At 45.3% G+C, this 15,608-nt stretch overlaps 1 protein-coding gene across 1 annotated transcript; it reads right to left on the reverse strand.

Annotated features, from left to right (window-relative positions):
- Positions 1–2,692: 2,692 nt before the first annotated feature.
- On the reverse strand, positions 2,693–5,612 carry LOC135399607 (uncharacterized). Its single transcript, XM_064631334.1, has 3 exons — positions 5,383–5,612; positions 4,625–4,939; positions 2,693–3,090 (listed from the first exon to the last, which is right to left on the reverse strand). Exons 1-3 carry the CDS (start codon positions 5,536–5,538, stop codon positions 2,905–2,907), a joined length of 657 nt encoding a protein of 218 aa, XP_064487404.1. The 5' UTR covers positions 5,539–5,612; the 3' UTR covers positions 2,693–2,904.
- Positions 5,613–15,608: the final 9,996 nt, after the last annotated feature.

Below are 15,608 nucleotides of genomic sequence, written 5' to 3' on the forward strand. Positions count from 1 at the left end.
ACACTTTTCACGTAGCACTTCCTTCACAGATTGCAGGAAGAGTACCTCCAGTCTTGAAGCACACTTAAGACTTTTTGATGAAGGTAACGTGACACCTGTAAATAGTTCCCCAGGTACATCATCAGCAACAAACAAGGCAAGAAACCGGTTGTGCGAAACAAAGCTGTGGTCTTCGGAAAACTGGTGCTTGTGCAGGGATGTACATGATGAAGTGAACAGTGAACAAGACGGCCAGCTATGTAGTGATGTGATGTGATGTGATAGAAAAACCGATGAACACAGAGTCATGCAGAACAATGCTCACTACTACAGCTATATAGTAGTGAGCATTGTTCTGTGTGAGTCTGTGTTCATCAGTGAAATACTGTAGAGGTAGTGCCTGAATCCACATCACTCAGCATCACGTCACATCATTCACAACCGAAGACACAGGATGATGCAGTAGCTTTTGAGGCTCTCAAAGTTGTGCGCCACCTACAAGAAAAAAATACACTTCAATACTGTGCACGGCACACGAGGGACCTAAACGGCAACCATAACAATTACTGCTTGCACTGACTCACGTTAGTGATGTCATGCACAACATTTTTGTGGTGAAGACAGCTATATGCACATTGTGGCGTGTCACAAATTATGTGGGGCAGAGGTGAACAAAAAAGCAACCCTGGACAGCCGCCACAGAAGCAGATGGCGGGTCAGTGGCACGGTTCGGGGGCATACGACTTGCTGCACAGTACACTGCTACGAAATGGGAAGGCATGTTTCATGTTTGGTCTGAGTGTAATATCTCCTCAAATCACCAGGAAACCATATTTGTAAGATGTGTTCTTGCTTGCCACAAAGTAGCAATCAGCTCCTTGTGCTACACTCAAGAACTGCAAAATACAGTAAATCGAAGCTCACCAACACAAAGAACGGCTGGTCGCACAACTGAGATCTATATTTCCACGTTTTTTTCCCCCTAATGTATCCATCTATCTGAAGCTCACCGAACTGTTCGTGGCTTGATCCAAAGTGTTGTTTCCCACAATGGCCAATTGAGTATCTGAGTGATCAGTAAAACAGGGGACTATAGCACATAGCATGAAATATAATGCAAAACATGTTACCTAGCGGCAAATCTTTAGCCACAATTTCTGAGGTAGACGGGGCCTACTCGGATGTCACGTGTTCGTCACTAGGTACGTCTACGAAACAATTTGGTCGCAATTTTTAATGTAATGACCTATGGCACTGTAACCACTATACACAATGAATGAACAGCTGGGCAGTGGACAATGTAGAACAAAAGTGATACAAACTTTGGGTCTATATAAGATGTCAGGCATGTGGTTTGCAGAAACAGGTGCAAGAATTCCCGTAGCTTTGTTTGTCGTTGTTGTTATATTTTCGAATCCTCATAGTTTTGTTTATCGGTGTTGGTATATTTTCGTTATGCTACAGTCGAGGAGGCATCCAGCCTGTGTTTGGGCTTCTGGCTGTCTTCGGCTTTCGGTTATGGTATGTTGTTGTTTAAGTCCATGCTGTTTCACTTCATTATGTAGCTCTGTGGGAGAAATCACTGACACGGAGAAGGCTTGGCGAGATGGAGCTCCTGTAACGAATCGGAGAATTCTGCCGAAAGCAATGCAAATGATTGCGTACACGTTCGAAAATTTTAACATGTCCTCAGCCTTATGCTCCTGGTCAGGCATGAACCCTACGAACCTTTCAATTGGGGTAGTATTGTCCAGGTGCACGAAAATTTTTGCTTTTTTACTTTTTGCGTGCTCATGACAAGTGACATTTGCAGTGGTGGGGGCCCTCTTTTTGTGTGGGCCTCGGGGCATACGCACCCTCTGCCCCCTTCCCTTGTATTGCCAACTGTATAATGGGACAAACGTAAGCTTGCCCGCATCACGCTTCAAAAATATAGCGCCATCTATGGCACGCAAGGGCTCATGGTAACTTATAGTGCCCATACTTACGTGCTTCCCCTTAAGTCCTGCACTGAAAGACCTCCTCCTAAACCTTGCCTCATTCTTCAAGCAATCTACCAGAAACGACCATGCAAGATATTTGTGTGAACGACGTCTTCTCACTGTGCAATTGAATGAGCGGTAACGCATGACTTTCTGCCAGCGTGATATCCCTTGTGAAAAATTGTTTGGTCATCTAATAGACAAGCCATGAACAAAACTTCCATTGAAGCCATACACGGTCCATTACCTTCCCATAGACCACCTTTGGACGTCCCCTTTTTCCTTCAAATAGACAGTCAATGGGAGATTGACAGCAACTGTCCATAGACAACCTGCTATAGAAAGGAAATTGCCAACTGCCATTGCCTGTCCATTGACTTTCCATAGACTGACAATAGACTGGCCACTGATCCACGGTTGCTTTGCTATCATCATCATATTCACCCAATTCGGATTCATGAACTGTAATGAGTGGGAATCACTGGTGTCTATCAATGGTATTCTTGAATAAAATGTCAGTGATGTTTTCGAGTCACGCGATCAGTGCGAGACAATGGTGCACTTTAGTCTAGGCTTTCGATTTCTGCATATTCCTGCAACGTATTGGCTACCACTAGCTTTCAGTCAGTCATGGCGAAATTTATTATATAACATTATTTATAATATTACATAACATTACGAGCCCACCTGCACACACATTGCACACTTCCGTAACACATTTCCAGCCGGGTATTCTGTGCAGTCTCATGTCTGCAATTCAGTGGGAAGTTTCAAACGATGTGGTATGTTTAAAAAACTAGGAGAACACGAAAAACTTGGGACTTGGCCTGGTAGATTCCAAGGACATCTTAGCATAATACATATTTGTCCTGTACATAGGTATTTGATGTAATACGAGCCATTTTTGCTTCCAATAAAATTTGTATTTTCTTCAGTGTGACATTTAAACTATTCTCGTGTGTAGATTTGTGCTTCCAAAGGGAACGAAACGATTTCGCGAATAAGGCACTATCCGCTTGTGACCCTCGCCGCTGCAACCGGCTCGCACCATGGGAGCGGACGCCGAGCGGCTCATACTCTGCAGGAGGTCAGTTGTGTCGTCTCCGCTCCTCGTCAGTCTTCGTGTGAGCTGTGCGGGAAAGAACAACGGTATTTAATGGTCATACTACATACAATATTATTTTAATGGTGATGCTATCCCATTGCGAGGAACGCGTGCCATTTAGTACTTTACGAGGGGGCAGACGCCCTTCTATGCGGAACTACCTGCGTAAAGGGCAACCTCCATGGAGCGAATGTACAGCGAAAAAGCTGCGAACTTCGCTCAGCGTCGGACGCCCTGCGCGAGGCGCCAAAAATTCGAGCGTCCGCCGCCGATCTGCCCATGCCAGATATTTTCGCCCAGCGTCCGCGATTCCGGAAGCATCAACTGCAGATGAACCAATCAAAGTGTTCTTCCGCTATGAATCTACGCCAGATCGTCTGCACGTGGTCGTCTGCTCTCGTGAATCATCGTCATCATCCTCTTCTTGCAACTGGATGTTGTCGTCTGCTCGCTGTTTCGTCAACTGCATCGTTAGAACGTGAGGCATTCTTTGCCGAGAAACATGTTTTCCTTTCGCAGTAGTGAATATATGCCTTTCGGTACGTTACTGGGCGCATCTTTTCAGACAGTTGTTGGATTTAGTTGCAAAACTTGTGACATTAAATGCACTTTTTCGAGCAACTGATTTCGCTAAGCTGTCGCCTTATACCCTGGCAACAGTGACATCACAGCATGACTTCCCGACGCCGTCCGCTGGTTTTTCGCCCCATGGAGCTGATGCCGGCGAACAACTGGCGGCGGAACGCGCGTGGCAATCTGCCGCGCGAACTTCGTTGCAAAAAATTCGCTCCATGGAGGTTGCCCTTAAGAGCGTTAAAAAAATTCAGATGGCCAATGTTTTTGGTGCAGTAACCGACGTTGACTATTTACCCAGACATTAAGTTTCATAGTGCGAATACAGATGTTCAACGGAAGTGGACCGTGTCAGTTCGTGTCCCATTCCGTCGCGTCTGATTGTCCTCGCGTCGTCGGATAACAAAACGTTTGTTCTTAGAAAGATATCTGTCAAAGCATCTGAACAATTTGTGCATTGCTTTGACTTTATCGAGTATGTCACGGTCTCCTATGAAATGATACGATGGCTATTGGGGTTTTGCATGACCTGTAGGTGTCGCATCTAAACGCCAACATGGCGGACGTGTCCAGGTTGCCGCTCGGTTTCGATTTTGAGATTTCTGAACTGCAACCTTGATTCTCGATGCGTTGAAGGCGAACGAGTACTAAACGCTGCCCGTAGGCTTTTGACGTAGTTGTTCAAAGAGAAGGCTATAGCTGTCGCGTATTATTTGTGAAGTTCCGGCGTGCTTGAAAAACCACACCTCGTGAAGCTGACTTTTACGTTTACCGGCTGCGAGGCCGAAATGCTGAACCTGGGTGCCGCCTGGTGAACCCGTGCGGACATGGATCGGCTTGTCCAGAGTTTCACCGCTGTGCGGCGTCGATTTGGCGGAAAACGATAATACAAGATGTTGTTCCTATTCGTAAACGAATCTTGTCATAAAAAAATGATGTCGATGGTTCAAACTGAAAATGTTACATTAAGGTTAAAAGGTCTTACTCGCTTCAGTAGTCGGGCACTGGTGGCCTTGAATGGGCCCTTGAAAGCACCCAAGAAGGAAGCAGTCACCAGCATAATAAACACCACCAGGATCGTACCGGCGATCACAGCCACCACGACGCAAGCAATGACGGAAAAAAATGGAGACTGTCGTAGGACATTCGCACGCCTCGGCCGCATGTAGTCAGGTAGGCTCAATATGGCACTCCTGTTCCTCGTCTTCTGGTCATCGCGGAAACTCATCGGCTTCAAGGCATTGTCTGTGCTGGACGACGCCAACACATGGTCGCTGGTTGCTGGAGTGCCATGTTGGACCTGCGTTTAAAATAAAATTTTTGACATTCTTTTACGCAGATCCGGCGCTCGACCTAGGGTCTAGGCGGTGCCGGTATCGGAGTGCGCCTCCAGAGTGCCGTTGCCGAAGTGCCGACGGAAGGTGAGAAAACGTTTCTCACCACACACATCATTCAGCGTTCATTCTTTATTCATTCGTCTCTTCTCTTTTTGTTTATCTTGTTACGTTAAAAAAAAACGGGGGTTCGGGTATGGACCTACATCCACAAACATTTTCCTCGCTTATGCGGCTACATGTATCGATAAAGTGTGAATGAACATTTAATCGATATTTATCGACATTCTCCTCGAGATATCGGTGACAGTCAAGATTCAAATTTCTGATAATTTTGCATCTCTACGGCCTACTCATAATGGTTACTCTGTGATTTGTCACACGTTATTAGGCTAAGATGGTGTCTTACCTTTTCTGTGGTATACGGAGTCCCCAATGTAATGGATGCAGAGACTTGCTGGGAAGCATTTGCTGGACTAGCGATGCTTCCATGCGCAGTAGCATTTTCACCACTCTGTGCTCCAACAAGAATGAGTGAAAACAGAAGGGTCATAAAAGGTACCATTTTCAAAGATAACGTATTGAACCCCTGTGCCTTGCTGCAGATATGGACTAACGGCAGACCGAACAGCAACAGAACGTGTTATTCTTCTTCTTCGTCGTCATAAATACTGCGCGTGATCCCCAAAAGGAGATTGGCCAGAGCTATTAATAAACCAATGTCATCGAGAGCACAAAGGGACTCCAAACCAAAAGGAACAACAACAACTTTATTTTGAGATGGAGAGTGGGAGGTTCATCGCCCGAGGCGATACCCCATTGCTGGTGGGGATGTGGGGAATAAAATAAGGAGCCCCTTCACAATAACGATCGAAGTCCAATGGTGTCCAGAAATGTCAAAAGAGCTTTGAGCGCAGATCGCTGCTGGGCCGGATTGGGCCAGGGACCAAGCAATTTCGATAGCGAGAAGGGGCGAGAGTCCAGCTGACTAAGGAACTCGGAGAGTGCGGTTCGGGAAGGTTGGTAGTGGAGGCAATGAAGAAGAATGTGCTCCAGATCCTCAAGAGCACCACAGTGGCAGCAGGTGGGAGAGTCAACTTGTCTCAAGCGCTAACGCCACTGACGCGCTACTACATGCTCCTAACCGTTTTTGAATTTTATTCTGACTACCTCCTTCATGGGCTTGCGGCGTTTTTGGGACTGGGGAACCATTGGTGCCCCCTCCTTTTTTGTAGTTTTCTATATATTGTCTTCCGGACCTTCCACATATCGACTGCTATACACCCTGACTATAGTAACAGCGTCAGCAAATCACAGATCGGAATGATATTCTAGAAATAAAACAAACGGCGAGGACATAAAGTCAGTTAAAGGCAGTTAGATACGACGGGCCATAGGGCTCCTCCACAGGATAGAGGGCAGGGCGACGGTTAATGAATGTCGTGACACCGTCGAGGGCGTCCTGTTGCCATACTGCGCTCCTGTCTACACTGCTAGAGCATTTCAAAGAATCCCTGAGGAGCGAGGAGCGATGGAGCTGCAGTAACCGAGCCCGCGTCCCTACCTCAACATAATAGAAAAAAAGTGTGAGGCATTACGAAATCATGGCTCGCCAGGAGGCCCGTCTAGAGCCTCGTCAAGACTGACCAGCTGTAGGAAGCAGGGTGTCGGAGCGAACCGAAAACCGGAACCGAAAACCGAAAAAAAACCGCTATTTTGGTGCGAACCGGCTCCAATCCAGCAAGAAAGTACTTTACGTATGACATCACGACAAACAAGTCCGTTTGTAGCATGTGCTTCAAGAAAGGAGAAAGCCCATTTGAACAGACAGTAACCTACAGGAACCAGGAGCTACCAATTTCACAGCTGTCTATTAATATTAAATACCATGTATGCGGAATAAACGGGTTTACATTTTGTAACATTGATTTTTTTTTTTTTTTTTTGGGGATGAATATTCCCAGCAGAAGCGGAACCGGTTAAAAACCGGTATGAACCGTTATTTTTTTGCTCCGGAGCAGAACCGCGGCACCGGATCTTTTATGATGGAACCGGAACGAAAACCGGAACGAAAAACGTTTCGGTTCGACACCCTGGTAGGAAGCCATCGGAGAAGAGTAGGAGCGCCTGCAGGCGAACATAAACCTTTTTGGTGACAGCCTTCGCGAGAGAATTTCTGGGCCAAGGAGTGCTTCGGGAGAGGCCATGCATGTTTCAGCTCAGCTATTCTCTAACAAACGCGTTTACAGTCACTTATTTTAAGAATCGTGCTGAAGCAATCACAAACGTGAATAAATTATATTCCCCTTCCTCTTTCCCCTTTCTTTCCTCTTCATTTTTCTTTTTTGTCTCAGCGCGACAGGAGTTAGTGCTTGCCCTTCACATTCACCGCCATCTTCCTCATCATCATCATCATGAGGCCTGTCCATGAGGCGAAGTGCACGTGCACTGAGATAGATGAGGTAGATGGGATGGTATGCTGAGCGAAGGATGAAGTCGGGACGGGACGACGGGCCTGCCGACAGGTGGCTATCACGGGCTGCTTGCGCTGTCGTTTCCAGCGCCCTCTCCCTCACGTGATAGGGTATGTGAACAGCACCTGAGCGCGCTCCGGAGTGCAGCGCATGAGAAAAATAGACGGAATCTACCGAAAATACAAAATAAATAAAAGCGAAGCATGCGCGTGCTCACAGCTGTCTTATACGCACGTGCTGTGGGTCTCGGCAACTGCAACAAATGCACTCGCAGAGACAAATCGTGTTTCCTTCAACATGTATATGGCAAACATAAGCAGCAACGGTAATGTGCGAACATCATTTGCACGACTGGTGAAGCACACAAATAGAAACGTTAGACTGCCGCACGGCTTTTTACACATAACAAAATTATTGGGCGTATCAATTAAGTGAGTTAGTATCGATGTGTACTGTGATGGGCGGTCTTGCATTTGCAGCTGAGCATTTGCAGATTATTTCCACTCATCTAGTACCCGAAAGCCGCGCTGCTCAATTCCGGCTTTCAGCCTACTTGAGTAACTTCAGTGGATAAAGGCACGTGGCGGACAGTGATTCATGCAGCCCCTCGGGGAACATCACGCTGACCAATCGCAATGACCTTGTGGAACCTGTGATCAACAAGGGCAGCGGGTCTTAGGAGTTTGGGAAAGCGACACCCTGGAGGCAGTTGGTGCAAAGGCGAAGAAGTGAGAGGCAGCGAGAAAAAGGGAATAAAGGACGATATGTGAATTCTACCTTCCGTGTCAGAGCCATCCTTCATTGGCAGTAGGGAACGTGCTTGCCACTTTTGAGGCATTTGAATACACACAGTTATACTAGCCTTGATCAGCACAGTATGGCACCAACGTTGTGCTGTTGTGTTCTATAGGTTATTGGAGGCCATTTAATAATAGTGCCACGAATCATCTTCGAGAAACTTCCAGGCCAGGCACGAAACGGTACATCTCATCCCGGCGCATGCTGAAGAAGAAGAAAGAAGCTTCCAGACACATCGCCTGCTGCACGTGCTGTTACTAGACTTTTCGGCGCGACGCTTAAAGGGACCGAAAAGTGAAAAATAACCCCCATGTTTTTGCCCACTGTCGTGCACAACATCGTTGTTTGATAAGACACAGAAAGCATTACTTCTCAATTCGGCATATTTTTTACGTATAGATATTTTGAAGATTGCCGGAACATGGGCGGTGCTGCCAGCGAACGGCGAAAAAGAGCAACTTGGGTTTCGGGTCAGGGCTCCCAGGGATTGGTCAACCCTTACCACGTGAGAGTTGATTTTGTAGAGAACAAAGTTCACGCACATTATCTTACAGCTAAACGACATTTTAAAAATGACGCTCACTTCCATAGCTTTTACGTTAATAAAGCATTCAGCTACTTCGCCGCTACGAGCTACGATCCGCCGCGCCATCTGCAAGGCCATCTGTGTTATCGCGTTTATTGTTTACGTCGTGGGTGGTCATGTTGGTCGCGCGACATGTTTGTGGCTGTTGTGTCAATTATTCGAGAGACCTACATATGCCTGGTGTAGTTTTGGTGTTGGGGGATGCAAAAATCATGTTCGTTCACCATCGGCGGCGGGCGTTTTCTACCACAAGATTCGTATGTGCTGAGCTCATTTTGCTGCCGATGACTACGAATATGCCGTAGATGGCGAATTGCGAAGACGTAACGATTGCACTGATGCTCAGTACCCAGTGATTTTGGTTCACCGAGGTGAAGAGTTCAACACAACGTCTTAGGTACGTACAGGCGTCACACATGTATAAATTATAATATAGCGATGACGTATTCCATTTAACTTATGCTATCCTACTTGTCCCGTACTCAACATTGTCAACATCAACAAATTTAACTTTAGGGGCCTTCCAGTGTTGAAGTGGCGCAAGACTGCTTCGTGTGTGTGTGATCCAGGCACTCAAGTTGACATGACAGAAATAGCTGAAAGCAGGTATGCAAAGTCCACAGATGGAAGCACTAGATTTGTTGCAGACTTTGTGACATTTTTTGGAGTCTTTGGACAGGTGCAGAACATTAGTATGACGTCAACAATAGAAGAAACCGATGAGTACTACGAGCCTGTTTGAAGGGTACAAGAATACTTCCTGTTGAGGTGTAGTTATGACTTCATGACTAAGGAACGCTAATTAATTTTCTAGAGAAACATCCTCTACACTTGAATGCCCTATGAAACAGCGAACGTTCATTGTCTTTGAAGCCCCACTACTGGAATTGTTCAATGTGTGTCAGAGCTGTAGTGAGCCATGCAAGGTTATCACATCATATTGGTCCTAAATTTGCAGAGTTCCCCTATCTCGGACGCAACTGTCATTTCTCTTTATTGCTCTTCCGATCCTACCTTCTCAGAGATTAGTGTGGCTCATATCATACACTGCATGGGCACTGCCTTTCTCTACTCATGCTTTCGGTTTCTTGTTCTGTTGAATAAATCTTCACTTGAGTTTGCAGCCATCACGCTGTCTACTGTGTTTGGCCCTCATCTATATTGATGTGCTATAACGGTATAGCACATCAACATGCCAACAACCTACCAACAACTACCAAACAACCTTGCCTAGTCCTACTTTTGGATGGAAACTACACGATGTGGTAACATCCACATATATAAAGTTTTAGTCGACGGAGATTTGCTGTTTTTGTATAACCTTCATTGTACATTTCTTTTGTCTCACTTAGCATGCCTGAAGAAAAGTTCTCATCTTCATCAAGATTATAGTTCCTGTAATCTTTTCACCAACAGAGAATACAAAAGTGAACAAATGGTAAAATATAACAGCTTGTTAAATTCAAAAGCAAAAGACAAAACTGTTTATACGCCTCTTGTTTATTTTGTTGCAGGTTTTACAACTCTATCAAGTACAGTGGCGTAGCCACGGGGGGGCTAGGGGGGGCTCGAGCCCCCCCTACCTGCCTCGGACCGACCCACGGAAATCGTGCAAATCCGAGGAGAAAATAATATATATGGGGGGGGGGGGGGGGAGTGACAGTGTGACGATCGAGAAAGTTCTTACAGTTCATGGCGTCTAAGCAGCACTCTTGAATGGTTTTCAAAGTATGAGCTTTTCAAAATCCTTCCAATCTCGTGACACCACCTCATTGGACATGACAGCCTATACATGTAATCGTATTGTGCACGTCCAAATCAATCGCTGAATTATTTTCGTTCTGTTTTTTTTTAACCGCATTTTGCGGCGTGCACGAGTACGTGTGTGTTGTCGGACCCAGGATCAGCGGGGGGGGGGCGAGTTTTCGTATCGAGCCCCCCCTACCTTGGAGGTCTGGCTACGCCACTGATCAAGTATGTCAAAACATCAGAGGGCAGGAGGTCCTACTCTGTTTCCTAAATCCCTGGACAATAAATAAGAAAGATATAGCTTGAGTTGTGACAAAACGTTGCTTCTGCTCTTATATTATATTTCAATCAAATGTTACGATGCATTTGTAGTGTACACTGAAGCTAGTTTCAATTTGCAGGGCTGTCAAAAGTACTTTACAAAAGTACATCTCAATTACAGTAACAGAGAACTTATGCAATAAATTATTTAGCCATTTTGGAGTACTGTGCACACCAATGGTGCATGGTTAACTTTGAACCCAGATCAAGGGTTAATAATAATTGAAGTCGGCCCTCAAGTCCTCCTTTACAAATGTTAGTTGGTGACGTGATAATGAATCAGTCACAAGTACTCCGTTTAGCAAAACAGAGTTAATTAAGTGTTAAATCCCGATCTTGGTTCAAATATTAATTGACATTTGGAAACATGGTCACTAAGAAGTGTACTAAAAGGTTATGAACACAGTTCAGCTGAATGACACTGATGAAAATTATCTGGTGCATGTCTAGTTTAGCGGCGCCACTCGATTTCAAACTTCTAATCTACATACCTGCATAGAATTTTGCATGGTGCATCGTAATCCAAAACAATCAAGCGGCGGTCGGTTCCACGAATTCCTCCAGAGATCAGTTTCCCCGGGAAAGTTTCGACAGCGGCGACCATGTCATCTCCATGCGCCCATTGTTTACGTATGACAGCTTACGCACACCTCGCACTCTTCCCAGCATGCATTTCGCCTGTTCCCTCTCGCTCGTTGCCAAGAATGCACAATGAAAGCACTAGATCTCGACGGGTATCATTTGTGGTACTCCTACGCATCAGCCATAGCTTGGCTTCCCTCACTAAACGAAGTATAGTGAGGTTGGGTTAGGCCAGGTCAGTACATATTAAACGCGGGGGGGGTCCGGGGGGGCGGTAGCCCCCCCCGCAGTTGTTCGAGACTGTGCTGACAGAAGACAGTGCCAATTTTGGCGCGGAGCAATTGCGTGAGGAGGAGGCCGACTGTCGTCCGATAGCGGAGTTGCTGTGCGTCTTAGCAACGAACAGGCGAAAGGCATGCTGGGAAGAGTGCAAGGTGTGCGTAAGCTGTCATAGGTAAACAATGGGCGCATGGAGATGACATGGTCGCCGCTGCCGAAACTTTCCAGGGGAAACTGATCTCTGGAGGAATTTGTGGAACCGACCGCCGCTTGATTATTCTGGATTACGATGCACCATGCAAAATCCCATCCAGGTATGTAGATTAGAAGTTTGAAATCGAGTGGCGCCGCTAAACTAGACATGCACCTGCGGAATTCCAGCGCACTCATGTTCAATAGGCTCGACATTCTCGACGTAGAAAGTGGTCACAAATGCCCACTGCCATTTTCGTTTTCGCCGGATTAGCGCCCGGAAGTGCGCGTATTACATGCGTCCTCGACAGATGGCGCGTGGTCATGCAATTGTTGACAGACTGCTCGGTTTCCTACTAGGTCCCTGGACATGCAATTATGGAAAATTCGATTACAGAAAAACTACAGCGATTTCAGCGGAGTTCTTTGATATTTGAACATCTGAAAGTTCAAGCTTTTCGCTAAACATAAAGTTTCGATAGGTTTATGTTCACTTTTCGGTCCCTTTAAATGCTTGTGCGCTCCAGGCTGGAGCATTCATTCTTTGGACTCAGTTGTGTTCAGAGAGCTATCACTCTTGTGTTTTGCTACCAAGTAGTCTAATAAACCGTTCGCTGTTTATTCGACGACTCGACGACCCATTTCGCTTCGTGACAATAGATCGGTGACATGCTACAATTACCACGTCTTGTTTTCATACTATGTGTTCGCTATCACTTTTGTTTATCATCATAGTACTTCTGCTGGATTAACTGCCCCTGGGACATCCGATGCCTTATCGGACAGTGAGCCAGTATACTGGTTCCTGTGCACCTTGGCAGTGATGGCCACTAACTACTTCTACAGTAGTTTAACTATAAGTACTAACTACTTCGCGATGGAGTAGTTTAACTAGTAGTTCAACTACTTTTCAGGGGAGATAGTTAAAACTAGTTCTTTGACTACTGCAATGTATTTTAACTACATCTGCAACTACTTAACGTTGTCCATCAACACCAATCCCATTCTATAGTGTTCTTGGACACCTAAATATAAAGCAGTGATAAACGTGAAGATTTAGTACATATGCACGGCACAATTGCTCTGCACCTCCGTTCTCATCAAACAAGTAGCGGAAGGTAAAAGTCGGAACCACAATCGTGCCGTAAAGCTTGCGGCAAAATCGGTAGTAGTTGGCGCCTGCAGTAACCTAAGTACTGTAGTTAACTACTCGAAGTAGTAGTTTAACTAGTAGTTGTCACTACATTTCTGCAAGTAGTTGATAACTACTTTTTAACTACGATCAGGTAGTTTAACTAGTAGTTTAACTACATGTAGTTATCTACTGGGCATCACTGCAGCTTGGTGCCATATAAGCCTGAGAACATGGACCAGAAGACAGTACAGCAAAGAAGGACACATACAGCTGCTCCAACTTGCACACTCGGTAGTGCAGCATGACGTCATATGCCTTTTGCAGTTAAGATTTGCGTGAAATGCAAAATGTTGTATGCGTACACAAGGAACACACCCACAGGCTCAAATCACTACAGAACGAGCTTCATAATTTCAGCTGGATCATAATCATTGAATAAAAAAAAAAAAAAGATTGATCAGATTAGAGGTAACTTTTCCCAAAATAAAACGCGCTTTAAATTCAGATGGATTTCATGTATGGCACACAGAATAAATAGTACCTCATTAGCATGTAATAATATTTCTTGTTCAGAGTAATATTGGATTATCACTGCCCAAACTTGAGGAGTAGACTGCATAGGACAGTGTTTCTCAAACTTTTCCAGTATGTGACCCGTTTTAGTAGTACCAAAGCTACAATGACTCCCACTTTAATAATCCCTCTAGAAATTTACTTATTTCAATGACGCAGATACATTTACATTGTAATTTATTTAAAAGACATGAACCACAGCAGAGGGAGCTACCAAAAATGCTTATTAATGTTTTTTTTTTAACACGGCTTGATTTAATCATGTATTTTAATGGTGAGGATGTATTTGCTTGCAGACATACAAGCAAATCAATATGTCTGTCTGTGTGGCTCGAGGCACACCACAAGTCTGCTTCAGCATCCAATCTGTTTCGAGAGTTTGATTTGATTACTAGGAGAGTCGAGAACCAACTTTCACGGACGTAAGTTGATGAGAAAGGAAGGATAATTTTCAGGACCAATTTGCTGGTCTTGATGCAAGCCGAAAGCGGTTTGGCCCAGCAATTTGAGTTGACGAACTGTTATTCCTGGAACTCCTCTTGGCTGCGGTGTTGATGAGTTCCAAGAATTCCTCTTGTATGTCATCAGGAAGGTCATAAACAGTGCAGTGGTCTCCACACACACACACACATACATATATATATAGCTGAAATGAAAAATGAAACAGACTACGAAAGAAAAAAGAGGGATAAATTATTTACAGTTAAGATACTTGGAACGATGAAAGGGTTGTCTACGTTACGGCGGAAGCTCCGCCTTCGTCGGGACAAAAATATGGCAGTGACACACAGAGCTTAGAAAGGCTCGCTAGTGATGTCATCGGGAAAGGGAAAAGCCTGCCACCTGGTTGTCAATGGGTTACGTTCGAGAATGTTGACTTGTCAGGTTCAAGTGGGATGTCATCGTCCTTGGGGGAGTGGCTTTGTCCAGGTTGTGCCACCCGTCCAGCTGAAAAGGAATGGGAAAAAGTGCCCTATCTACCAGGTTAGACCTCTTATTGCTGATAGCATGCCCGGGTCTTCGTTAACGGTCGATGGGAATGTGTAGAGTTGGTAGGATTCGTGTTCCTCTCAGGAGCGGTCAGAGTTGAAGTTTGACTGGAGAATAAAGTTTGATGCGTCGTTAATAGAATGACTTGGCTCCTTGAAATGGCGGGAAACTGGAAGGTTTTTGGTGACATCCGATCGGTGGTTGTCGGTGGTTGAGAAGTTTTTGTCTGGCCCACATATTGTTCTTGACATACGTTACATTGGATTGCATAGATGACGCTTGAGGAATTCCAGTCTAGGTCTGCAATGATCTTGGGGGGTTTGACTTCCTGCGTGGTCAGCATTAGTTTGCAAATCTGACAACGCCGGCCATTACAGACAACCAATCGAAGGGTTTATCGTACTGTTTACTTTTGTGCGGACTAAGTTATCCTGCAGGTTACGTGTTAGTCTGTAAGCGACATGTGGTGGCTCTAAAAAAAATTCTTTGGTGCGTTCGCACTGGAGGAGGATACTATGGTGGCGAGTAGGAATGCTGTTAATGCTTGGTACTCTCTTTGGTTTGGTTTGGTACTAATGTTTGGTACTGTCGAGATACTCCCTTGAGGTGTGATGCTATGTGGAAGGTTTCATAGAATGATAGCTGTTCATGTTTTCCATTAAAAAAGCGAGGGCAAAAATTAGGGTGGGATATTACAAATGCTTCCTTAGAACTGCCAGTTTTAAGGAAACACTTGTAAAACATTACGCTCGTTAAAAGGGTAAGTGGATAATCACCACAGAAAATAGACAAAGCAGTGAAGACCTGACCTCATCATTCTGGAGACTCCCCGAGTCTCCAGAATGATAGAGAGCTGCGAGGTCAGGAATGCCTTACTGCGTTGTCCATTTTCTGTTGTGTTTCTCCACGTACTCCTGTTAACAAGAGTAATGTTTTCATACAGCTTGCCTAGTAAG

This window comes from Ornithodoros turicata, chromosome 7 (genome assembly GCF_037126465.1).
Source record: "Ornithodoros turicata isolate Travis chromosome 7, ASM3712646v1, whole genome shotgun sequence".
Classification (NCBI taxonomy): Eukaryota; Metazoa; Arthropoda; class Arachnida; order Ixodida; family Argasidae; genus Ornithodoros; species Ornithodoros turicata.